This window comes from Scyliorhinus torazame, chromosome 5 (assembly GCF_047496885.1).
Source record: "Scyliorhinus torazame isolate Kashiwa2021f chromosome 5, sScyTor2.1, whole genome shotgun sequence".
NCBI classification, from domain to species: Eukaryota; Metazoa; Chordata; class Chondrichthyes; order Carcharhiniformes; family Scyliorhinidae; genus Scyliorhinus; species Scyliorhinus torazame.
In genome coordinates, this window is record NC_092711.1 from 114,455,654 (window position 1) to 114,481,697 (window position 26,044).

The window sequence follows — 26,044 nt, forward strand, 5'->3', positions numbered from 1 at the left end:
ACTGAGGGTAGATCCTTGGGGAAACCGAGTACAAGGACTGGAGAGGAAAGGGAGTTTGGAGATGGAGAAGTAGTTTGTAAAGATGGGAGGAACAAGTGTTTTTTAGGATGGGTGATGACAGTGGATTCAATGCTGAGAGAGACAGTACCAGCAGAGAGTGAGAGCTGTTCACAATATCAGCTCACATGGAGAAGTTGGGATGTCAGCAGTTTATGGGAATTATCAATCGAGCAGAACGGGGGTCTCATGGACAAGGTGAATTCTGACGGGAGAGAAAATGGAGAAAGATGGAAGTTCAGAACTTGGACAAAAATGGGCTTTAGAGACAGTTTCGTCCGGTAGGTTAGTGGAGGAAAGCAGCAGAGGCAGCTGATCGGATTGTCTTAACCTTAGTGACAAAGAAGCTGTGAGAGCGCCTCACACTTGTTATTGGAGGTGAGGATGGAGGAGATGGGGAGAAGGAGACCTTCAAAAGGAACTAACTTGTGTTAGCGATATTAAAAAGATACAACACACTTTGTTTAACTCAAATTGATTTGACTTGATTTTTATTCAGAATTTAATTCCTTGTAACTGGATTAGAGTTTATGAACATCAGCAGGAACTGACCCCAATGAACATGTTCCAGTCCAGGATGTGATTAACAGCGAGCTCCAATCACTGAAGTTACTTGTGAACTTGCTGGTGCATCAGCAGGTTGGATAACTGAGTGAATCCCCTCCCACACTCAGAGCAGGTGAACGGTTTCTCTCCAGTGTGAACTCGCTAGTGTACAGTGAGGTCAGATGATCGCCTGAACGGCCTCTCATCAGTGTGAACACGGTGATGAGATATCAGTTCCCCAGAACTTTTATAACACTTCTCACAGTCTGGACATTGAAATGGTCTCTCCCCAGTGTGAATTCGCTGGTGTCTCAGCAGATTGGAGGAATGAGCAAATCCTTTCCCACACTGCGAACAGGTGAATGGCCTCTCCCCAGCATGAATGTGTTGGTGTGTCTGCAAGTGGTATGTGTGTATGAATCCCTTCCCGCACTCGAAGCAGGTGAACGGTCTCTCCCCAGTGTGAATGCGCTGATGGATTTTCAACTTGGACGGATAATCAAATCCCTTCCCACAATCCCCACATTCCCAGGTTTTTCCCCGGTGTGACTGCATTTATGTTTCGAAAGGCCAGATGATCGACTGAAGCCTTGTCCACACACAGAACACGAGTACGGTTTCTCCCCACTGTGAACGGTGTATCTTCCTTCCATCTTCAAACTCCCATGATGTTTATGTTACAAATGTTTTGGTGAGTGTAGATCTTGATGTGATGTTCAGTTTGAATTTCCTGACTGAAGTTCCTTCACTTCTAATACTCTGCGAAATTGATTCAAAACAGAAAATAGGGCGTGAGAGAGAACCCAACAAAACACAAAGACAGGTTGTGAAATTGAGCTGAATGAATCTGGACATTTGTGGGGCTGGCACTGGGAAAAGGTGACCACGAAAACTGCTGGGTTGTCATAAAAAACAACTGGTTCACCTCTTTGGGAGGAGAGAGGGAGAGTGTGTGTGAGAGAGGGGGTGTGTGTGAGAGAGGGGGAGTTGGGCGAGAAGGGGAGTATGTGAGGGTGCGAGCGAGAGAGGGTGCGGGAGAGAGTGACAGTGTGTGTGGGACGGAGAGCATTTGGGAGAGAGGCAGAGACAGAGAGAGGGTGTGTGTGTGTGTGAGAGAGAGTGTGTAAACACAGTGGTAATGACCTGAAATGCAAACACTTGCGTTCAAAGGACGATAATGTGCACTTCCTGATGAATCAAGTGAAGCTGTCACATTGTGATGTAAGAGTTTGCTCAAGGTTCCTGTCTGTAAATTCTCTTCTAATACCCTGAAAATGAAATTTACAAAAGGTCAACCCTAAATGTCAATCCAAAAATGGAATTCAGAAAATAAATTTGTGGTTTGGGTTTGTCGTGCGTAAATTCTCCCTTTCTAACTTCCTGTAAAAGGAGTTTCTCAAATCCATCATTGTGTGGGACGGCACGGTGGCACAGCGATTAACACTGCTGCCTTACAGCACCAGGAACCTGGATTCAATTCCGGCCTTTTGGGTCACAGTCTGTGTGGGTCACTGTCTGCCCCTGTTTGTGTTGATTTCTTCGGGCTGCTCCAATTTCCTCCCACAGTCCGAAGGTAGATTGGCCGTGTTAAATTGCCCCTTATGTCCAAAGATATGTTTGTCAGGTGGGGTTACGGGAACAGGGCGGGGGCTTAGGTAGGGTGTTCTTTCAGAGGATCTGTGCAGACTTGATGAGCTGAATGGCCTCCTTATGCACTGTCGGGATTCTATGATTGTCAGTCTAGGATAGAAATTCCCAACATTCCCTTCTCCTGCTCCCTAGTCCAGTTCATGCTCCCCGCTAAACTTTTAAAAAAAAACTTAGTGTACCCAATTATTTATTTTGTATTTATTTATTTCCAATTAAGGGGCAATTACTCATACTGCGCGCAGCTTTAATCACAGCCCGGCCCCTCCCTTCATTCACTCCGATTGGTTGGAGGACCAGCTGTGCTTGGTCGGTCCTCCAGTCCCGCTACTCTTCTTATTGGTCCGGAGCCGCTGTCAATCACCTGGACATTGTGATAGTTCCAGATGGTGAGAGCCGCCACAGGCTCAGGCTGATTGTCCAATAATTTTTTTTAACTAACTAGAGTACCCAATTCACTTTTTCCAATTAAAGGACAATTTAGTGTGGTCAATCCACCAACCTTACACATGAGGGTGAAACCCACGCAGACACAGGGATAATTTGCAAACTCCATACGGACAGTGACCCAGGGCCAAGATTCAAACCCGGGTCCTCAACGCGGTAGTCCCAGTGCTAACCACTGTACTGCCCTCTCCACGCTTATACTTTGCCCCTCGTCGTCATCAGCAGTCCCTCATTTGAGGATGACGTCTACTCAGGGTCTTGAGTTTTTGCCATGGGTGGACAGAACCACAGATGTTGAGACCATCAGGTATTGGGATCAGGAGAGGAGGATGTATTTCCCTTTCTTTCCATCAATCCACCGCCCCATCATTCAGACATTGGGACTCAAAGGGTGATAACAGTTTGATGGATAAGTTGGCTGCATTCTGAACAATGGGCAACAAGCTCCTCCCACTCATCGAAAGGTTGCCCCCGACAAAGATGGCGACCACGCATGCGCCATGGTGCACACTCATTCCAATAAAGATGGCGGCCGTTAATCCAGGCCGAAAATGAGGGGCTGCAGCCCCGTTTAGTACAATCTGGATCCGGTAAACTCTTTTCAGAGTTTAATGACTCACAATGTGCTTACGCAGCGTTTCCGACCTTCCCCGCGATTTCACGCACCCTACATATTGTTAACCGCCTCTTACAAATCATGGATGCAAAGAAGAAGAAGCCGCTCCCCATCGCCATTACTGATACTGCGCATGCTTCAATATCAGCTGGTCCCGCCCCTCATTCACTCCGATTGGTTGGAGGACCAGCCCTCTCGGTCGGGCCTTCAGTCCTGCCCCTCCTCTTCCTATTGATCCGGAGCCGCTGTCAATCACCCGGGCATTGTGACAGTTCCAGATGGTGACAGCCACCACAGGCTCAGGCTGACTCGCTGATTGTCCAATAATGTTTTTAAAAATAACTTTAGACTACGTGGCCAATCCCCCTACCCTGCACATCTTTGGGTTGTGGGGCAAAACCCACGCAAACACAGGGAGAATGTGCAAACTCCGCATGGACAGTGATCCAGAGCCAGGATGGGACCTGGGACCTCAGCACCGTGAGGCAGCAGTGCTAACCACTGTGCCACCGTGCTCCTTGATTCTCCAATAATAACAGTGAGAGTCTCAGTAACAATAATAGTGGAGATGGGGCCCAGAGGAGAACAGCAAAGGATTCACTCAATTTGAGAGCAACAAACACTGTCTGTTCCCATAATAAGTCAGGCTGCAGTTTGTGAGTGAAAACATCATTGGATCAAATGTAATGATGATACAGTAAGCATCTAGAGAACCAAAACTAAATTTGGTTTTCAAATAATAGTGAAGTAGTCATGGTTTGTTGACCACATAATGCAATCCGCTTCTGGTGTGTGTTACTCTGCCCCATTAGACAATAACCTTAAAAAAAAAAATTAGTATACCCAATTCATTTTTTTCCAAGGGAAATTTAGTGTGGCCAATCCACCTACTCTGCACATCTTCGGGTTGTGGGGGTGAGACACACACAGACTTGGGGAGAATTTACAAACTCCACACGGTCAGAGACCCAGGGCCAGGATCGAACCCGGGACCTTGGCACTGTGAGGCAGCAGTTCCATCGTAGCACAGTGGTTAGCACAGTTGCTTCACAGCTCCAGGGTCCCAGGTTCGATTCCCGTGTTGGGTCAATGTCTGTGCGGAGTCTGCACATTCTCCACATGGGTTTCCTCCGACAGCTCCAGTTTCCTCCCACATTCCTAAGCTGTGCCGGTTTGGTGGATTGGCCATGCAAAATTGCCCTTAGTGTCCAAAACGTTTAGATGGTGTTACTGGGATAGGGTGGAGGTGTGGGGTTAGATAGCGTGATCTTTCCATGGGCCTGTGCAGACTCGATGGGCCAAATGGCCTCCTCCTGCACTGTAAATTCTATGATTTATGATCGAGCGTTAAGCACTAGGTGGTCACCATGCCGCACCATTTATTAGGCAATAACCTGCCTGTTATTCCAATTCTGGTGTATGTTACCATTGCAGGTCCTGGGCTGATTGGAGTCTGGTACAATAAACAGAGTCTGGTTCCAGTGCCTCTGAGGTCATTTGACCTGCATGTAAGCTGACATTAATGGAGACAAAAGGCCCAGTAAATATCCAATTGTAATAGGAGGACAAGGTGTAAGGAAGCAATGATATTTTGAGGTTTCTGTGTTGTGGTGAGTGTCACTGGGAGGTGTGTGATAAAATAGGAATGGAAACATGACAGAGACACGTGTGACTGACTCCACCTGACTGAGAGCTGTTATACCCAAGGGGACAGCAATGAGGACATGGGGAACTCCAGAGATTTCTGATATTCGAGGTACATCTGTTAGAGGAGCTGAAAATATTCAGTTCCTTCTCATAGTTCTCGAGTTACACAGTCACACAGGAAATGTATCCGACAGCTCATCAAAACCAAAGTTTTAATCTTCTCTTTGAGACACACTGTGATTGAAAAGGTCAAATGTTAAAACATCAGTTTGAGCAAAATTCAGAATGTCACAAAGGTGAGTGAACTGTCCAATTAACCCCATTCACCATAACTCTGCCAATTTACCGTCCACAAGAATTTATCCAATTCCCTTTGAAATTTACTGTTAAATCTGCTTCCTGCAGCCTGTCAGTGTGAATTCTAGATCACATCACATCACTGTGTAAAAACAATTCTCCTCAACACTTCCTTGGGTTCTGTTCTAAAATATCTTAAATCTCTGTGTCCTCTGGTTACAAACCCTCCTGCTCTTGGGAAACAGTTTCTCCCCATCGACACTATCACAAATCTTTCCTCATTTTAAACACCTCTATTAAATCTCCCCTTCACTTTCCCTGATCTCAGAGGGACAATCCCGGTTTCTCCTGCTCTGAGCCACAGTGACTCGAAACGTTAACTCTGCTTCTCTCAGTACCGATGCTGCCAGAATGGCCCAGTTTTTCCAACATTTTCTGTTTTTCCAACATTTTCTGTTTTTCTCCCTCTTTTTCCTTCTTCAATCTATCACAAACACTTCATGATTTTGAACACCTCAATTAAATAGGAATAGGAGTGAAATATAGATGGAAGGAGAAAGAAAGACTGATAGAAGAACTGAGAGATTTAAAAAAACAGAAAGGCGAGGTGGCAAGAGATAAAAGCTGAGAAATAGAGGAAACAAGTAACACAGAAAGAATGGTATAAAATATAAGGGAGCAGGTTATCCGTTCCCAGCTACAGAGAGCAGAGGGAACTCAGTGACTGATCCACAAACACAGCCGGTTCTGTCCGGGAATGGAGACTCTGAACGGAAATAACCGGCTCATTTGTAAATGTCACCACAATGTGATCTGTGTGACTCTGCCCTGACTCTGTGGGCAGATATAGGCTGCACTGACAGATGTTCTCACCAGTTTGTGGCCCTTGAATTTATTTTCTGCTCAGAAGTCAGATGTGCTGTTTGGAACCGGCAGCAGAGAAACAGGAAATTGTGTTTCCTGAGAATGAAACAGAAGGCGTCAGTTTCACGTTATCACCGTGAACAGTCTTCCTGCCTGTGAGGGTGAACTCACTCTGACAGCATCAAGAACAACCACACAGATTGCTGCCGGTCTCAGCATTACATTCACCTCACTTCCCATTTTAAACATTAAAATATGAGGTTATTTAATTTTTTAACATGTTCTCTGAATTGGAAGATGGACTGAGGATTATCACTGGGAGAATTAAGGGGACATTATACAAAATTAAATTTCCCTCAAAGAGGGTTTTTAGAAAATAGGAGATTAAAAGTGAGTCAGGGCCAATCAGAGAGAGAGAAAGTGAGAGGTAGAGAGAAAAAGGATTGAGTCTCCAGAAATGAGATGTTCACTCAGAAAGCGGAGAGGTTCAGTGTGTTCGGTGCTTCTTCAGAGAGAGATAATGAGAGAGAGAAACGTTTAGTGAGTTTAGGCGCTCTGTGAAATAGAAAGGTTAAAGGAGTGAGTGTGTGAGAGAAAGATAGAGAATGGTTGGAGGTATGTGAAACGAGTGAGTGAGAGCGGAGAGACGTTAAGTGAGAATCTGAGAGAGAACAGAGATGTTCAGTGAATGAGAGACAGAAGAGCAGGTTCACACACCCGAGGATCACTGAGAGCGATCAGAATAAGGAGTCCACCCAGAAAACGGCCAATAGGAATCTTCAGCTGAACACATCACTCATTCTTAAAGGGACAGTCGGGGCTCTGACACTGTTCAGCTCCCAGTTAAAGGGGCAGACACATCAATAAAACTAGAAATTCTTGGACACAAGCTGCAGCTCCTTCTTTATCTGGGAATGAAACTATTGTCTAATTCTCCCTGCTGTTACCAGGTTCCTGTGATGCCCTCCTGCTGCTATTTTAATGCAAACTTCCAGCAATCTATTTTAAGTAGGTTTCAATTCAATGAATTCATTGTGACTGTCACACAAACACAATAAAATGTTTTAGACGGATTCCGATGCATTTTCAGCCTGGAAACTGAAACCAGCTTTACATTCAATCAGGAACATCACAGCTTTACACCAATCACTGATTTGACAGCACAGTAGCCTAAACAGCAGGCCTGATGGGATGCATCCCAGAGTGTTAAAAGAGATGGCTAGGGAAATTGTAAACGCACTAGTGATAATTTATCAAAATTCACTAGACTCTGGGGTCGGTCCCAGAGGATTGGAAAGTAGCAAACGTGACACCACTGTTTAAAAAAGGTGGTCGGCAGAAAGCGGGTAATTATAGGCCAGTAAGCTTAACTTCGGTTGTAGGGAATATGCTGGAATCTATCGTTAAGGAGGAAATAGCGGGGCACTTGGAGGGAAATTGTCCCATTGGGCAGACGCAGCATGGGTTCACAAAGGGTAGGTCGTGTCTGACTAATTTGGTAGAATTTTTTGAGGATGTTACCAGTGCAGTAGATAACGGGGAGCCAATGGATGTGGTATATCTGGATTTCCAGAAAGCTTTTGGCAAGGTGCCACACAAAAGGTTGCTGCATAAACTAAAGATGCATGGCATTGAGGGTAAAGTGGTAGCATGGGTAGAGGATTGGTTAACGAACAGAAAACAGAGAGTGGGGATAAATGGGTGTTTCTCTGGTTGGCAACCTGTAACTAGTGGGATCCCTCAAGGATCAGTGTTGGGCCCGCAGTTGTTCACAATTTACATAGACGATTTGGAGTTGGGGACCAAGTGCAATGTGTCAAAGTTTGCAGACGACACTAAGATGAGTAGGAATGCAAAAAGTGCAGAGGATACCGGAAGTCTGCAGAAGGATTTGGATAGGTTAGGTGAATGGGCTAGGGTCTGGCAGATGGAATTCAATGTTGCCAAGTGTGAGGCTATCCATTTTGGGAGGAATAACAGCAGAATGGATTATTATTTAAACGGTAAGATGTTAAAACATGCTGCTGTGCAGAGGGACCTGGGTGTGCTGGTGCACGAGTCGCAAAAGGTTGGTGTGCAGGTGCAACAGGTGATTAAGAAGGCTAATCGAGTTTTGTCTTTCGTTGCTAGAGGGATTGAGTTCAAGACTAGGGAGGTTATGCTGCAATTGTATAGGGTGTTGGTGAGGCCACATCTGGAGTATTGTGTTCAGTTTTGGTCTCCTTACCTGAGAAAGGACATATTGGCACTGGAGGGAGTGCAGAGGAGATTCACTAGGTTGATCCCAGAATTGAGGGGATTAGATTATGACGAGAGGTTGAGTAGACTGGGATTGTACTCATTGGAGTTTAGAAGGATGCGGGGGGATCTTATTGAAACATATAAAATTATGAAGGGAATAGATAGGATAGATGCGGGCAGGTTGTTTCCACTTGTCGGGGAAAGCAGAACTAGGGGGCATAGCCTCAAAATAAGGGGAAGTAGATTTAGGACGGAGTGTAGGAGGAACTTCTTCACCCAAAGGGTTGTGAATCTCTGGAATTCCTTTCCCACTGAAGCAGTTGAGGCTCCTTCTTTCAACATTTTTATGAAAAAGATAGATGCCTTGCTAAAGAATAAAGGGATTCGGGGATATGGTGTACGGGCCCGAGAGTGGAGCTGAGTCCACAAAGATCAACCATGATCTCATTAAATGGTAGAGCAGGCTCGAGGGGCCAGATGGCCTACTCCTGTTCCTAGTTCTTATGTTCTTGTAATACGGATCAAGGCTAGCAGCGCGGGTTTAATTCCCGTACCGGCCTCCCTGAACAGGCACCGGAATGTGGTGACTAGGGGCTTTTCACAGTAACTTCATTGAAGCCTACATGTATAAGCAATTATTATTATTACATTTCCAGCATTCACCATTGTTCTTCCCGACTCTGAACACAGTTGTAAAGGAGACTTCTGTTCCGTGTCTAGGGGTTCTGAGATGTGGAAGAGAGTGGCTGGAACATATTTCTTACACACCTCAAGGTTAACCCACACGGAGACTTTGCTGACAGTGAAGAGAGATGAGAAAGACCAAAGTGCCATTTATCCCTCTCAGTGTGACCATGAAGGACTGTGTCCAGGCTGAAGTTCTGTTCCTGCCGTGTGATCCTCCCCCAGATTGTCCTTTCTGAGCTCAAGACAGGTGATGTTCAACACTCAGATGGGAAAGACAAAAATCTGCACAATGTTTCAAACAAAGCAGATTTATTTCACATTTATTCAGAATAATAAACCTCATCAGTAGATTAAGGCAGTCAGAGTGAACATTATTCAGTCCTGGACATGATTAACAGCATCAATCAGGGTATAATCTAAACCTTGTAGTCGCTTGTGAACTCGCTGGTGTGTTAGCAGGTGGGATGAGTGAGTAAACCCCTTTCCTCAGACATTGCAGTTGAATGGCTGCTCCCAGTGTGAACTCGATGATGTTCCAGAAGATAAGATGAGAAAATTCCTTCCCACATATGGAGCAAGTGAACGGCCTCTCGCCACTGTGAACTCTCTGGTGTGTCAGCAGGTTGGATGACTGGCTGAATCCCTTCCCACACACAGAACAGGTGAATGGCCTCTCCCCAGTGTGAACTCGCTGGTGATTAAATAGGTTGGATGAACGAGTGAATCCCTTCCCACATACTGAGCAAGTGAATGGCCTCTTCTCACTGTGAACCTGCTGATGTGTCAGAACGTGTGAATCCCTTCCCACATTCAGAGCAGGTGAATGGCCTCTCCCCAGTGTGAATTCTCTGGTGGTTCAGTAGGGCAGATGGACGGCTGAATCCTTTCCCACACACAGAGCAGGTGAATGGTCTCTCCCCAGTGTGAGCATATTGGTGTGTTAGTAAATCCTTTTTGTTTTTAAAGCTCTTCTCATAGTCAGGACAGTTAAAAGAGTTGTTAGCAGAGTGAACAAGTTGATGTGTCTGCAGGTGGGATGACTGAATGAATCCTTTCCCACACAGGGAGCAGGAGAATGGTCTCTCCCCAGTGTGAATACGTTGATGGGCCAACAGATCCTTTGTACATTTAAAACTCTTCTCACAGTCAGGACATGTAAATGGTCTCTTATCATTGTGAACAAGTTGATGAGTCATAATGTGGGATGACCGAGTGAATCCCTTCCCACAAACAGGGCAGGTGAATGGCCTCTCCTCAGTGTGAACTCGCTGGTGTGTCAGAAGGTTGAATGAATGGGTGAATTCCTTCCCACAAATGGAGCAGACAAACGGTTTCATCCCAGTGTGACTGCGACGATGAACTTCCAGTTGTGATGGGTACATAAGAACATAAGAACTAGGAGCAGGAGTCGGCCATCTGGCCCCTCGAGCCTGCTCCACCATTCAATGAGATCATGGCAGATCTTTAGTGGACTCAGCTCCACATTCTGGCCCGAACACCATAACCCTTAATCCCTTTATTCTTCAAAAAACTATCTATCTTTATCTTAAAAACATTTACTGAAGGAGCCTCTACTGCTTCACTGGGAAAGGAATTCCATAGATTCACAACCCTTTGGGTGAAGAAGTTCCTCCTAAACTCAGTCCTAAATCTACTTCCCTTTATTTTGAGGCTATGCACCCTAGTTCTGCTTTCACCCGCCAGTGGAAACAACCTGCCCGCATCTATCCTATCTATTCCCTTCATAATTTTATATGTTTCTATAAGATCCCCCCTCATCCTTCTAAATTCCAATGAGTACAGTCCCAGTCTACTCAAACTCTCCTCGTAAACCAACCCCTTCAGCTCTTCACTAACACCTTATATAATTGCAGCATAACCTCCCTAGTCTTAAACTCCATCCCTCTAGCAATGAAGGACAAAATTCCATTTGCCTTCTTAATCACCTGTTGCACTTGTAAACCAACCTTTTGCGACTCATGCACTAGCACACCCAGGTCTCTGCACAGCAGCATGTTTTAATATTTTATCATTTAAATAATAATCCCTTTTGCTGTTATTCCTACCAAAATGGATAACCTCACATTTGTCAACATTGTATTCCATCTGCCAGACCCTATCCCATTCACTTAGCCTATCCAAATCCCTCTGCAGACTTCCCAGTATCCTCTGCACTTTTTGCTTTACCACTCATCTTCGTGTCGTCTGCAAACTTGGACACATTGCCCTTGGTCCCCAACTCCAAATCATCTATGTAAATTGTGAACAATTGTGGGCCCAACACTGATCCCTGAGCGGCACCACTCGCTACTGATTGCCAACCAGAGAAACACCCATTAATCCCCACTCTTTGCTTTCTATTAATTAACCAATCCTCTATCCATGCTACTACTTTTCCCTGAATGCCATGCATCTTTATCTTATGCAGCAACCTTTTGTGTGGCACCTTGTCAAAGACTTTCTGGAAATCCAGATATACCACATCCATTGGCTCCCCGTTATCTACCGCACTGCTAATGTCCTCAAAAAATTCCACTAAATTAGTTAGGCACGACCTGCCATTTATGAACCCATGCTGCACCTGTCCAATGGGACAATTTCCATCCAGATGCCTCGCTATTTCTTCCTTGATGATAGATTCCAGCATCTTCCCTACTACCGAAGTTAAGTTCACTAGCCTATAATTACACGCTTTCTGCCTACCTCCTTTTTTAAACAGTGGTGTCACGTTTGCTAATTTCCAATCCGCCGGGACCACCCCAGAGTCTAGTGAATTTTGGTAAATTATCACTAGTGCATTTGGAATTTCCCTAGCCATCTCTTTTAGCACTCTGGGATGCATTCCATCAGGGCCAGGAGACTTGTCTACCTTTAGTCCCATTAGCTTGCCCATCTCTACCTCTGTGAAGACCGCCCAAAAAACCTGTTCAGTTATTCAGCCATTTCCTCATCCCCCATTATTAAATCTCCCTTCTCATCCTCTAAAGGACCAATATTTACCTTAGCCACTCTTTTTTGTTTTATATATTTGTAGAAACTTTTACTATCTGTTTTTATATTCTGAGCAAGTTTACTCTCATAATCTATCTTACTCTTCTTTATAGCTTTTTTAGTAGCTTTCTGTTGCCCCCTAAAGATTTCCGAGACCTCTAGTCTCCCACTAATCGTTGCTACTTTGTATGCTTTTTCCTTCAATTTGATACTCTCCCTTATTTCCTTAGATATCCACGGTCAATTTTCCCTCCTTCTACCGTCCTTCCTATTTGTTGGTATAAACCTTTGCTGAGCACTGTGAAAAATCGTAACTGAATCCCTTCCCACAGTCTGCACATTTCCACAATTTTTCCATGGTGAGGGGTCTTTATGTCTCTCCCGGTTGAAGCTTTGTCCACACACAAACAAGCGTTTAATTTCTCCCTGCAGTGAATGATATGATACTTTTTTTGAGGCTGTGTGACTGGTTAACACTCTCTCCACAGTCAGTGGACTGGAAAACTCTCATTGGGGGTGGGTCTCGGTGCTTTTGCAGTCACACTGCTGAAACAGAACAAACACTTCTCCTTCCAAATTCAAAGAATGAAGATATTGAGCTCTTAATCAATTGAGTGACTGTCAGATTTCGATGTGATATTTGGTTTGAGTTTTCTGTCGGCCAATCCTCCACTTCCAATATCCTGTAAAAGGAGTTTACAAAAGCCATCGCTGTCAATCCAGGGTAGAAATTCTGAACTGACAATTCTAGTTTCTCTCTTTTGGTCCCCTAAAGCTGTAAATCCCCGTCCCACACACTCTCCCTGGGCTGAAATCCAAACCCATCTCACCATCTCTTTGCTTTTCTCCCTCCCTCTCCTCTGCCTGGGTTCAGTTCTCCAGCTCCTGTCTGCAGACTGACAATCAAACCAATGGGTCTTATTGGGGGGTTTGGGTTCTCACCATTGTCCCCGCTCGCTGCGGATCTCATTCAGCCTGTGGGAGCCGCACTCACTCTCACTGCGGCTGCGCTCAGCCCGGAGCAGCACCGCGCATGCTCCACAGAGAGGCGACTTCCGGGGGCGGGACATTCGGACGCCTGCGCGTTCTGGCTCCTGTGATGGAGATAGGGCGTATTCATTCTCGCCCGGCATTCCTGGTAGGCTTATCCGCCATTATTCCGTTACGTTCCTAGGGGTGATAAATTGGTTCAGGCACGTTTGATACAGTTCGGTGTTTGTACCGAATGGGGCGGCCGCATCGGTGTTTTTCTCTCTGAACGGTCCCTGTTGACGACTGTCATCTGTTTCGGGGTCGATATGCCGCAGGGCGCCTGCGCGGCCGCCACCTGTCTCAGGTGCAGCAGGGCGCCTGCGCGGCCGCCTCTTTCTCAGGTACTGCAGGGCGCATGTGCGGCCGTCCTGGACCCGGAAGCCGGAAGAGAGAATCTTGTGAATTTCTCTCCTGGACTGAAAGTCCTTTGGAAACTCCTTCAGGAAGTGGAGGATTTACCAACGGGAACTTCAAACCAAACATCACATCATCATCTGACAGACTTACTCGATTCATTAGGACCTGAATATCATTGGGAGGTAAAATGGTTTGTCTGTTCTGTCCGTGGATAAAGATTTCAGATATCAGAGTGACTGGGAAACTTATAATGACCATTGCAGGTTAAATTTGAGACTAATTACACCGATCACATTGGAGAAGTTAAATAATTTGCTGTTGTACTCTTATGTATGCAGGTAAATTTTAAAATGACCGCATTAGCATACTTGGCAGCTAAACTGGGCAAATGCTGACCTTGTTAGTAGTGAGTTACTATCCCGGATTTTATTAAAGTTTGTTGTTCCTATTGCATTTCATTCAGCTCATCGTGGCTACAAAATAGGTAGTCAGCCTAATCTCAATTTCCAGATTGTGGTATGTAGCTTTTTAAGTTACATCAATTCAAATGTCTATCTGAATACTTTATAAATGTTATGAGGGGTTCTGCCATCATTTCCGGCAGCATGTCACAGATACTCACCACCCTCTAAACCTCCTAGTCCTTCCCTAAATCTCGGCCCCCTTTTATATGTATCCCTCAACCAAAGGGAATTGGACCTTCCTATCCAATCTATTTAGATCCCTCAGAAATTTAAAAATATATAAATTTATATATTTTTCCAATTAAGGGGCAATTTAATTTGGCCAAGCCACCTACCCTGTACATCGTCATAGAATTTACAGTGCAGAAGGAGGCCATTCGGCCCATCGAGTCTGCACCGGCTCTTGGAAAGAGCACCCTACCCAAGGTCAACACCTCCACCCTATCCCCATAACCCAGTAACCCCACCCAACACTAAGGGCAATTTGACATGGCCAATCCACCTAACCTGCACATCTTTGGACTGTGGGAGGAAACCGGAGCACCCGGAGGAAACCCACGCACACACCGGGAGGATGTGCAGACTCCGCACAGACAGTGACCCAATCCGGAATCGAACCTGGGACCCTGGAGCTGTGAAGCAATTGTGCTATCCACAATGCTACCGTGCTGCCCCAAATTTGGGTTGTGGGGGTGAAACCCACACAGACAATAGGAGAATGTGCAAACACCTTACAGACTGTGACCCGGGGCCAGGATCAAACCCGGGTCCCCAGCACACAGGCACAGAGTCACTGTGCCACCATGATCCCCCAGAATTTTATACATTTAGAATAATCTTTATTATTGTCACAAGTAGGCTTACATTATCACGGCAATTAAGTTACTGTGAAAATCCCCTAGTAGTAACACTCTGGCACCTATTCGGGTACGCAGAGGGAGAATTCAGAATGTCCAATTCACCTAACAAGCACGTCTTTTGGGACTTGTGGCAGGAAACCCATACAGACACTGGTGAACGTGCAGGCTCCGCACATAGTGTCCCAAGTGGGAATTGAATCCCGGGATCCTGGTGCTGTGAAGCATCAGTGCTAACCACTGTGCTACTGTGCCACCCATAAAACAGTTCCGCTCCATGTTCTCCGATTAAAGAAGCTGAAGCGCGCAGAATGGGTCTTGAACCCACGGCCCTGGGATTAAGACTCCCATGCTCTGCCGACTGAGCTAGCCAGGCTGCTTTTCATAATTTCATTGTGGTCTCTCTTCAGTCTTTTCTGTTCCAAAGAAAACAGCCCCAGTTTATCCAAACTTTCCTCAGAGCAAACATTGTCAATTTCTGGCTGATGTTCGTAAATCCCCTCTGTACTGCCTTCATTGGCCGGGGCATTGAGTATAGGAATTGGCAAATCATGTTGCAGCTGTATAGAACCTTATTTAGGCTACACTTGGAGTATAGTGTTCAATTCTGGTCGCCACACTACCAGAAGGAAGTGGAAGCTTTAGAGAGGGTGCAGAAGAGATTTACCAGGATGCTGCCTGGTGTGGAGAACATTAGCTATGAGGAGCGGTTGAATAAACTCGGTTTGTTCTCACTGGAATGATGGAGGTTGAGGGGAGACCTGATAGAGGTCTACAAAATTATGAGGGGCATAGACAGAGTGGATAGTCAGAGGCTTTTTCCCAGGGTAGAGGAGTCAATTACTAGGGGGCACAGGTTTAAGGTGCGAGGGGCAAGGTTTAGAGGAGATGTACGAGGCAAGTTTTTTTTACACAGAGGGTATTGGGTGCCTGGAACTCGCTGCCGGAGGAGGTGGTGGAAGCAGGGATATTTAAGGGGCATCTTGACAAATACATGAATAGGATGGGAAGAGAGGGATACGGATCCAGGAAGTGTAGAAGATTTTAGTTTAGACGGACAGGCACAGGCTTGGCGGGCCGAAGGGCCTGTTCCTGTTCTGTACTTTTCTTTGTTCTACTCTCTCGAGTGCAATCTTCCTGTGTACAGGAATCTAGCTCTGGCCTAACTAGTCCTGTCCTGCCATTTATCATGTAATCCTTTGCCTTGTTTTCCCTCCAGCTTTCTTCCTCACTATCAAGTGTTTAACCATTTTTGTGTCACAGGTAAACATCTTATTCATGTTCCCACATTTACTCTCAAATCAATGATGTAAACCAGGAGTGAAGGGCCAGTACTGATTCCTTTGAAACCGGCACTGGAAACAGCCCTTTGATTTTCTCTATTCTTTATGGGATGTGAGTGTCATGGGCAAACCAGCTGGGTTGCCCATTCCTAATTGACCTTAAACTGAGTGGCTTGCTAGGCAATTCAGAATTAACCACATTTCAGTGAGTTGGCCAGATCAGGTAATGCCGGTGCAGACTCGATGGGCCGAATGGTCTCCTTCTGCACTGTAGATTCTATGATTCATTCTGATCTTGGGTCACTCTCTATGTGGAGTTTGTACATTCTTTGTGTCTGCATAGATTTCCTCCGGATGCTCTGGTTTTCTCCCACAGTCCACAGATGTGCAGGTTACATGGATTGGCTGTGTTAAATTGTCACTGGGAGGAGTTGTGGGGATAGGGTGGGGAATTCGCTAAGGTTAGTTGCGCTTTCAGGGGGTTGCTACAGACTCACTGGGCCGAATGGCCTCCTTCTGCACTGAGGGGATTCCATGATTCTACATTGGATCCAATGATATGTTCACTCACACACTGCAGCCTGACTCTTATTATGGGAACAGGCACTGTGTTTGTTACTCTCAAAGTGAGTGAATCCTTTGCTGTTTCTCCTCTGGGCCCATCTCCACTATTATTGTCTGATTGTCCCACTGAGACTCTCACTGTTATTATTGGACAATCAGCGAATCAGCCTGAGCCTGTGGCCGCTCTCACGATCTGTAACCGTCACAATGTCCGGGTGATTGACGGCAGCTCCCGACCAATAGGAAGAGGGGGGCGGGTCTGGAGGACCGACCGGGAGCGGCGGGGTCCGCTGTGATTGAAGCATGCGCAGTGTGGGTAATGACAAAGCAGAAGGGCGTCTTCTTGAGATCCGAAATTGGTAAGTGGCGTTTAACAACATGTAGGGAGCGAGAGATCGCGGCGGTGGGCGAAAACGTTGTATAAAGCTGTTGTAAGCCGCAACCCGCGGAAATATTGACGGGACCCAGTTTGTACCGAGCGGGGCTGCAGCTCCTCAAATTCGGCTCGGGGTAACGACCGCCATCTTTATTGGATGTGCATCAGGGCGCATGCGCGATTGTCATCTTTGTCGGGGCGATGATTCAATGAGTGGGAGGAGCTTGTTCCCCATTGTTCAGAATGGAGACAACTTGTCCATCAAACTGGATTCGTCTTTGAGTCCCAATGTCTTATTGATGATGCAAAGCGGTGGTAGAGGTGGAAAGAAAAGGAAGCCAATCCTGCTCTCTGGATTTCACTCTCATTTCACTGTCTCCGTGTGTTTCCTCCGGGTGCTCCGGTTTCCTCCCACAGTCCAAAGATGTGCAGGTTAGGTGGAGTGGCCATGCTAAATTGCCCTTAATGTCAAAATGGTTTGGGTGGGGTTACTGGGTTGAGGGGATAGGTTGGGAAGTGTGTATTTAAATGGAGTGCTCTTTCCAAGGGCCGGTGCAGACTCGATGGGCCGAATGGCCTCCTTCTGCACTGTAAATTCTAAGATTCATTGGACCTTCTGTCCCATGTGTCCAAAGCTCTGCAGCTCTGTTCAGTCACATGAAGACCCAAGGCAGAAACTCCCAACCCTGAGTAGACAACACCCTCCAATCAAGGGACTGCTGAGGACAAGAGGGACAGTGTGCAGCGGGGGCGGGGGGGGTGAGCGGTCATCCTGGACCAGGAAGCAGGAGGGGAGAATGTTGTGAATTTCTATCCTGGTCTGACAGTGATTAATGTTGGAAACTCCTTTTACAGGGGATTAGTAGGGGAGGATTTACACACCGCAAACTCAAACCAGGAGAAATATTTATCTTTCCTGAATTTCATTTCTGGACTGACAGTGATGCCTTTGTAAACTTCTTTCAGAGGGGCTTAGAAAGGGGTTTGCAGACAGGAAACTCACAACCAATCCTTACATCAAATTCTGACAGCACCATTCGGACCTGGAGATTATCGACCTTTGTGTGTAAACATTGAGTTCAGATCATTACCACTCACTGTGTAAAACCTCCCCTGTAGATCTTGCTCACAATCATAAATCTGTGTCCCATAATCCTTTTATAATCTGCTATTGAACAGCTTTTCTTTATCTTTTGTACAGGCCAAGAGTCCACCCAAGATGGCTGCCACACACGTACCCATACACTCAGAGTAAAACAAAAACAGTTCTTTAGTCATCAGGTAGCTAACCCGTCTCCCTCCCACCCCCTATATGTCTACATTGTGCTTCATAAAGAAAATCTCCCTTCACCCCAAACAGAAAAACAGATTTTATCAGAAAATATCAAAACTATATAGAGGAAATCACAACACCCATCCCATCGCATAGGAAACGTAGATCTTGTCCAATACAGATAACTGGACTCCAGTCCATGTTTTACGATGTTCTCCTCCTCCAGTGTCTCAAAATGGAAGTCCAATGCGAGCTGCAGCTTTGCGGGTATACCATCCCGAATCAAACTCCTATCTTACACAGAGCAGCCTGAAGCTTCCTCACCAGCCGGCTCCCACATCTTGGTGAATCCTCACTCGGATAACTGAGTGAATCCCTTCCCACACTTAGAACAGGTGAATGGTCTGTCGCCGGTGTGACTACGGTGATGAGTCCCCAGCTCACATGGGGATCTGAATCCCTTCCTACAGTCCCCACATTTCCATGGTTTCAGCAAGCTGCTGGTGTCCTTGTCCCTCTCCACGTTGACGATCAGTTTATGTCTTGTCCCCACAGAGAGCATGTGTACGGTCTCTCCCCGCTGTGAATGGTGTAATGTTTTTTCAGACTGTGTGACTGGTTAAAGCTCTTTCCACAGTCAGTTCACTGGAACACTCACTCGAGTCGCGTGTGTATCGGGTATTTTTGCAGTCACACTGATCTTGAAAATCTTTTCCTACAGACAGAACAGACAAACATTTCTTCTTCCACATTCACAGGCCAATGATATTCAGGTCCTGATGAATGGAGTGACTCTGTTAAATCTTGATGTGAAGTTTGATTTGAGTTTCCATCTGTAAATCCTCCCCTTGTAATATCCTGTAAAAGGAGTTTACAAAAGTCATCACTAGGGGCAGTGGTTAGCCGAGGACCCGGGTTAGATCCCGGCCCTGGGTCACTGTCCGTATGGAGTTTGCACAATCTCCCCATGTCTGCGCGGGTCTCACCCCCACAATCCAAAAAGATGTGCAAGGTAGGTGAATTGGCCACGCTAAAATTACTCTTTAATTGGGGTAATAAGAAGAATTGGGTGCTCTAAATTTTTTTTGTAATAATTTAAATTAAAAAAATACAGCCATCACTGTCAGTCCAGGATAGAAATTCTGAACAGACAATTCTAGTTTCTCTGGAACATTTTGCCACATCCCACACACTCTCCCTCCTCCCTGGGCTGAAATCCAAACCCATCTCCCCATCTCTTTCCTCCACTCGCAGTTTTCTCCCTCCCTCTCCTCTGCCTGGGTTCAGTTCTCCAACTCCTGTCTGCAGACTGACAATAAAATCAATGGGTCTTATTGAGGATTTGGGGCCTCCAGCGGGTGTTTGTGAATCTTCCCCGCCCACCTGCCAGGGTTTCCTTCCTTGCCAGAGATCACTGTCCTCATTAATGATTTGAGCCCAACCTGGAACCACGGTAAATCGCCCCTTAATTGGGAGAAAAAAAATTACGTGAAGGTTCATGACTCCACAAAGTGTTTTCAACTCCCCCACCCGTCTCCTTAACACAGGCATTGTCAAAGTCGGGGGCGCGACCCGCGGGTGGGTTGTGGGCAGGTGTCGGGAGGGCCACGGAGCCGTCCTTCACGGCGCTCCCAAACACGCAAATCCGTCTGCAACCCCGCAGCAGCCAACTTTTAATAATTTATTTACACACACAGTAAGATCTACTCATGCACAACAGTACTACCAACTAAACTATCTCTAATGCTAACGCCTATACCTAACTTCGGGTGCCCACTTAGTCAGAGGAACAATGGCTGTTGTTTGGATCTGAGGCTGTTGGGTTCGAAGGTATACAGGAGAACAGCTAAGGTCGTCCGTCTGATAGCGAGCGTTGACCTTGAACTGGTGATGCTGGTGGAAGGGTCTCTCCGCTTCGAGAGCCAATTCCAAGAGAGCGATTCTCTTGTGGGGGTTCCTTCTTATACTTGGAGGGGCTTTGCGCGCTTTTAGGCGGGCCTTAAACTTAGTCCCAATTAATTGCGCCGCTTCTCGATCTTGACAAATGAAGGGGTGGGTGCCCTGATGGCTGGGCGTGTCTTAGGTGGCTGTTGGCTCTGCTTTGTTTGTGCTTTTTGGTTGGGGAACTGGCACTGGAATGTCTGTAATAGTATCGGTTACCTGAGTATCATTCCTTTGTTTCCCGGAGATGGGCCAACAATATGCTAATCGACCCATAGTTTCAATTCCGTCTGGAAGCTGTTTCCCAAATATGCATTCAGGCTCTGTGTCTACTTGTTTTCTAGTATTGTCCACAGTTCCCTATGTTCTTTGCGAGCGTCCATTTTGTATTCTGGAAGTGGCCATCCCAGATGGCTAAATGATGAAGTGGAAGTCTCTTTCTCCAAGAATGGCGAATGATCCAACGATGGTTTCACCGCAGCTGTAACTTCAACCAAGAATGTCAGCGTTTTAAATCTTGATTTTAAACATTCCAAGTGCCTGCAGGTTGTATTTGGAAGCTTTATCAATTAACTGATTGATTTTTAAGTGTCTTTTATTTTTTAACATTTTTAATCGTAATGTTTGGGTGAAATGTGATGTAACTCCAATTTCTAGAGGATTAAAACATTTTCAGTTTCTGCATTTTTTTCCTGTGAAACTTTATCAAACAACCGCCCCCCCCCGAAGTTGTAAAAAAAAAGCCGGCTGTTGCCAGCGAATTTGCGCAATCAAAGATGCAGAAGATTTTTTTTTTTATTCTATGTATTCTTCATGTCTGAAGGGAGGCAGAGAGTCGGTCACACCCCCTGAACATTGACATCACGGGCTTTGGATGCGATTGCGATTCCTCCCTTTTGTCAGCTGCAAACAAGGTAAGGGAAAATGGTGGGTCGCGAAGATCGGCCAGCATGGGTCATCAAGGTCGGCCGGCGTGGGTCATCTAGGTCAGTCGGCGAGGGTCGCAAAGGTCAGCTGGCGTGGGTCGTCAAGGTCGGCCGGGTTGGGTCCCGAAGGTTGGCCGGTTGATTAAAAATGGATCCCCGGAAACAAAGTTTGAAAAACATTGCCTTAACAGGTTGACGCATTTATTTGACTGACAAAAAGCATGGTACTTAGCACTGCTGCCTCACAGGGCCAAGGACCTGGGTTCAATCCCGGCCCTGGGTCACTGTCCGTGTGGAGTTTGCACATTCTCCCTGTGTCTGCATGGATCTCAGCTCCACAGCTCAAAGATGTGCAGGGTAGGTGGATTGGCCACGCTAAATTGCACCTTAATTGCAAAAAAAAAAAATTGGTTACTCTAAATTTATTTCAAAAAAGGATTGTCTCTTTCCTAATGTTCACAATTAAAGGGGTGGGTTTCCCAGGAGATGGCTGGCATTTCAGGGCAATTAAATTAATAATGGACAGAGATATGCCTAGTGTTGTTGCATGGTCCAGATTAGATATGTTATTTACAGTTTGTAATAAAGTAAATTTATTATTATTTCTCATCTTGTAATAAAGGACCGTGGCTATGTTATAGATTTCCAGTCACCTCTTCCCTCAGAGGGTTGTTAGTCTTTGGATTTCTCTTCCACAGGGACCAGTTGTATCTGGGGGTCATTGAATATATTGAAGCACAAGTTTGACAGATATTTTATTGACAATGGAGTTAAGAGTTATGGGGAACAGGTAGGAAAATAGAGAGAAAGCTGAGATGAGGAGGGATTTATTCACTCGAGGATGTGGTGAAGCTTTGGAATTCTCTACTCCAGAGGAATGTGGAGCCTCAGTCATCAGGTATGTTCAAGGCAAATATTGACCGGTTTCTAGATATTGAAGATGTCGAGGGATATGGGGATTGTGTGGGGAAAATGGTGTTGCGATCGATCGGCCAAGGATCTCATTGAATGGTTGAGCAGACTCGTTGGGCTGAATGGCTACTCTTACTCCTATTCTAATCTCTGTGTCCTGGTCAGGAAGCAGTGAGCTGAGCTTGGATCTGTCAATCAACATGAATCAGCACCTTCAGGAGAATTGGGAGGGTGAATATTAGATACAGCAGAGTGAGAATGGAGGGAGAATGTGAGATGGAGATTTAGAGCTTTTTGAGAACAAGAGAGTAAATAATGTGTACTAACAATGATGACCGTTGTAAATTGTTTTTGAAGGATATTGGAAGAGGAGGAATTACAGACAGAAATCTCAAACATCATGTCTCGATGTGACAAACTCACTCGATTCCTTCTGATCTGAATATCATCGGGCTCTGAATATCATCGGCGAGAAGGAGAAATGTTTGTCCGATCTGTCGGCTTCAAAAGATTTTAAACGTGCATGTGATTGGAAAAGCACCAAGACTCACACAACACAACCGAGTGAATGAGTTCCAGTGAAATGAAAATGAAAATCGCTTATTGTCACAAGTAGGCTTCAAATGAAATTACTGTGAAAAGCCCCTAGTCGCCACATTCTGGCGCCTGTTCGGGGAGGCTGGTACGGGAATTGAACCGTGCTGCTGGCCTGCCTTGGTCTGCTTTCAAAACCAGCGATTTAGCCCTGTGCTAAACCAGACCCTAACTGACTGTGCAAAGAGCTGAAACCAGTTACACAGCCTGAAAAAACAACACACCGTTCACAGTGAGGAGAGACAGTGCACATGTTCTGTGTGTAGACGAGGCTTCCACTGATTGTCCAATCTGGAGAGACACGAGGAGACTCACAACATGGAGAAACCGTGGAAATGTGGGGACTGTGGGAAGGGATTCGGAGCCCCATCTGTGCTGGAGATTCATCGCCGCAGTCACACTGGGGAGAGGCCATTCAGCTGCTCTCAGTGTGGGAAAGGATTCATTGATTCATCCACCCTGCGGAAACATCAGCGAGTTCATACTGGGGAGAGGCCATTCACCTGCTCTCAGTGTGGGAAGGGATTCATTCAGTTATCCACCCTGCGGACACACCAGCGAGTTCACACTGGGGAGAGACCGTACACCTGCTCTCAGTGTGGGAAGGGATTTACTCAGTTATCCACCCTGCGGACACACCAGCGAGTTCACACTGGGGAGAGACCGTTCACCTGCTCTCAGTGTGGGAAGGGATTCATTGATTCATTCACCTTGCTGAGACACCAGCAAGTTCACACTGGGGAGAGGTCGTTCACCTGCTCTCAGTGTGGGAAGGGATTCACTCAGTTATCTACCCTGCAGAGACATCAACGGGTTCACACTGGGGAGAGACCGTTCACCTGCTCTCAGTGTGGGAAGGGATTTAGTGATTCATCCACCTTGCTGAGACATCAGCGCATTCACACTGGGGAGAGACCGTTCACCTGCTCTCAGTGTGGGAAGGGATTCACTCAGTTAACCAACCTACAGACACACCAGCGAGTTCACACTGGGGAGAGGCCGTTCACCTGCTCTCTCTGTGGGAATGGATTCACACAGTCATCCAGTCTGCAGAAACACCAGCGAGTTCACACTAGGGAGAGGCCATTCACCTGCTCTTAGTGTGGGAAGGGATTACATAGAAACATCGAAAATAGGAGCACGAAGAGATCGTTTGGCCCTTGGCACCTGCTCTGCCATTCATTATGATCATGGCTTATCATCCAACTCCATAGCCTAATCCCGCTTTCCCCTCCATATCCTTTGATCCCCTTCGCCCAAAGTGCTATATCTAACTGCTTCTTGAAAACATTCAATGTATTGGCCTCAACTATTTCCTCCAGTAACAAATTCCACAGGCTCACCACTCTCTGGTTGAAGAAATTTCTCCTGATCTCTGTCTAAATGGTCTGTCCTCAGACTGCGACCTCTGGTTCTGTACACTCCCACCATCGGGAAAATCTATCCTGCATCTACCCTGCACCTACCTTCGCTGCACTCCCTCTGGAGCAAGAACATAATTCCTCAGATAAGGAGACCAAAACTGCACACAATATTCCAGGTATGGTCTCGCCAAGGCCCTGTATAATTGCAGCAAGATACTCCTGCTGCTGTACTCTAATCCGCTCGCGGTGAAGGCTAGCATAGCATTTACCTTCTTTACACCTGCTGTAGCTGCATGTGTACCTTCAGTGACTGGTGTACGAGGATACCCAGGTCTCGTTGCGTAGTCCCCTCTCCTAATCTATGGCCGTTCAGATAATAGTCTGCCATCTCATTTTGTTCCCTCATCTAAATAGTTAATATATAGGGTGGCACAGTGGTTAGCACTGCTGCCTCACGGCGCTGAGGACTAGTGTTCAACCCTGCCCCGGATCACTGACTATGTGGAGCCAAGTTCTTCCTGTGTCTCCGTGGGTCTCAACCCCATAACCCAAAGATGTGCAGGGTCGATGAATTGGCCACACTAAATTGCCCCTTAATTAGAAAAAAGGAATTGGGTACTTTACATTTTTTTAAAAAATCATTAATATATCTTGTGAATATCTGGGGCCTGAGCACCGATCCCTGCGGTACCCCACTAGTCACTGCCTGCCAATTTGAAAAAGACCCATCCGTTCCTACTCTTTGTTTCTTGTCAGTTTTTTTAATCCATATCAACACACTGCGCCTAATTCCATGTGCTTTTATTTTACACACTAATCTCTTATGCGGGACAAAAGCCACCTGAAAGTCCAAATATACCACATCCACTGGCTCCTCCTCGTTAACTCTACCAGTTACACCTTCGAAGAATTCCAGTAGATTTGTCAAGCATGATTTCCCCTTCATAAATCAATGCTGAGTCTGTCCAGTCCTGCCACTGTTTTCTAAGTTTTGTGGGACTGAACAGTAGCACTGTTGCTTTACAGCGCCAGGGTCCAAGGTTTGATTCCTGGCTTGGGTCACTGTCTGTGCGGAGTCGGCATGTTCTCTCCGTGTCTGTGTGGGTTTCCTCCGGGCGCTCCGGTTTCCTCCCAGAAATCTCAAAAGACGTGCTGTTCTTTGATTTGGACATTCTGAATTTTCCCTCTGTACCCGAACAGGCGTCAGAGTGTGACGATTCAGGGCTTTTCACAGGAACTTCATTGCAGTGTTAATGTAAGCCTACTTGTGGCAATAAAGATTATTATTATAAGTGCTTTGCTACAAAATCTTTGACAATGGATTTGAGACTTTTCCCCACTACCGATGTCAGGCTTACTGGTCTATAATTCCCTGTTTTCTCTCTATCTCTTGTTTTAAATAGGTGAACTACATAAGGCACCCTCCAATCTGCAGGATTTGTTCCAGCGTCTATAAAATCCTGGAAGGTGACCACCAATGCATCCATTATTTCGAGAGTGATGCACGATCAATGACCACTAAAGCGAGGTTGTAGTCCAACTGAAGGCTTTGATAAGCTAGATGTTTCCCCCAGCAGCTCGGGTACAGAAAGAAGGCTGCTGGGCGGCATGGGCTCTTATACCCGCCTTACAGGGCAGAGCTACCATACTGCTTGACCAATAGGAAACATACAATATCTACCAATGGTGTTCCAGCATTACCAAGAACCGTAATACCTCTACACAGCCTACCACATTCACCCCCTGTTAAAAAAGAGTCCGGCGGGGGTGGTGGCTTGATATTACAACATGGTAACGTGGTAGAAGTTATAGTTATGGAGGTACCATAATACCTCCGTACAGCGTTTTGTCTTATTGTCGTAACTATTTACAGATTCACAATTAACTATATAAACTTTAAAATGAAGCAATCGGAGGCCCTGGTCGTCCTCTGTGCTCGTCGAAGCTTCGGTTGTGACTCCGGTGGAGGCTCGGGCGTCTGTGACTCTGTGAGCGTGGCCTCGATCTCTGTGGCAGCTTCAACACCTCTGGACGGCGCTGGTGGGGAAACCGGTTGACCTG

The 26,044-nt window shown here is 46.1% G+C and overlaps 1 protein-coding gene and 1 long non-coding RNA gene across 6 annotated transcripts; one reads left to right on the top strand and one right to left on the bottom strand.

Annotated features, from left to right (window-relative positions):
• Positions 1–531: 531 nt before the first annotated feature.
• On the bottom strand, positions 532–3,431 carry LOC140419530 (uncharacterized). The gene is made up of 2 exons (XR_011945841.1): positions 3,318–3,431; positions 532–1,362 (listed from the first exon to the last, which is right to left on the bottom strand). It is a non-coding gene; the product is annotated as an uncharacterized lncRNA (long non-coding RNA).
• Positions 3,432–13,178: 9,747 nt separating this feature from the next.
• Positions 13,179–25,843, top strand: LOC140419517 (uncharacterized). 5 transcript variants are annotated; one of them, XM_072503415.1, is made up of 3 exons: positions 16,901–16,956; positions 18,175–21,101; positions 22,383–25,275. In XM_072503415.1, exon 3 carries the CDS (start codon positions 22,938–22,940, stop codon positions 23,718–23,720), a length of 783 nt encoding a protein of 260 aa, XP_072359516.1. In that variant the 5' UTR covers positions 16,901–16,956; positions 18,175–21,101; positions 22,383–22,937; the 3' UTR covers positions 23,721–25,275. The 5 variants fall into 5 exon arrangements, 4 of the variants coding, with proteins under 4 accessions (XP_072359518.1, XP_072359516.1, XP_072359519.1 ...); XM_072503418.1 differs by having other exon boundaries at positions 18,175–18,254; XR_011945833.1 differs by lacking the exon at positions 16,901–16,956 and adding an exon at positions 25,387–25,843 and having other exon boundaries at positions 17,740–21,101; positions 22,383–24,159.
• The last annotated feature ends 201 nt before the right edge of the window (positions 25,844–26,044 follow it).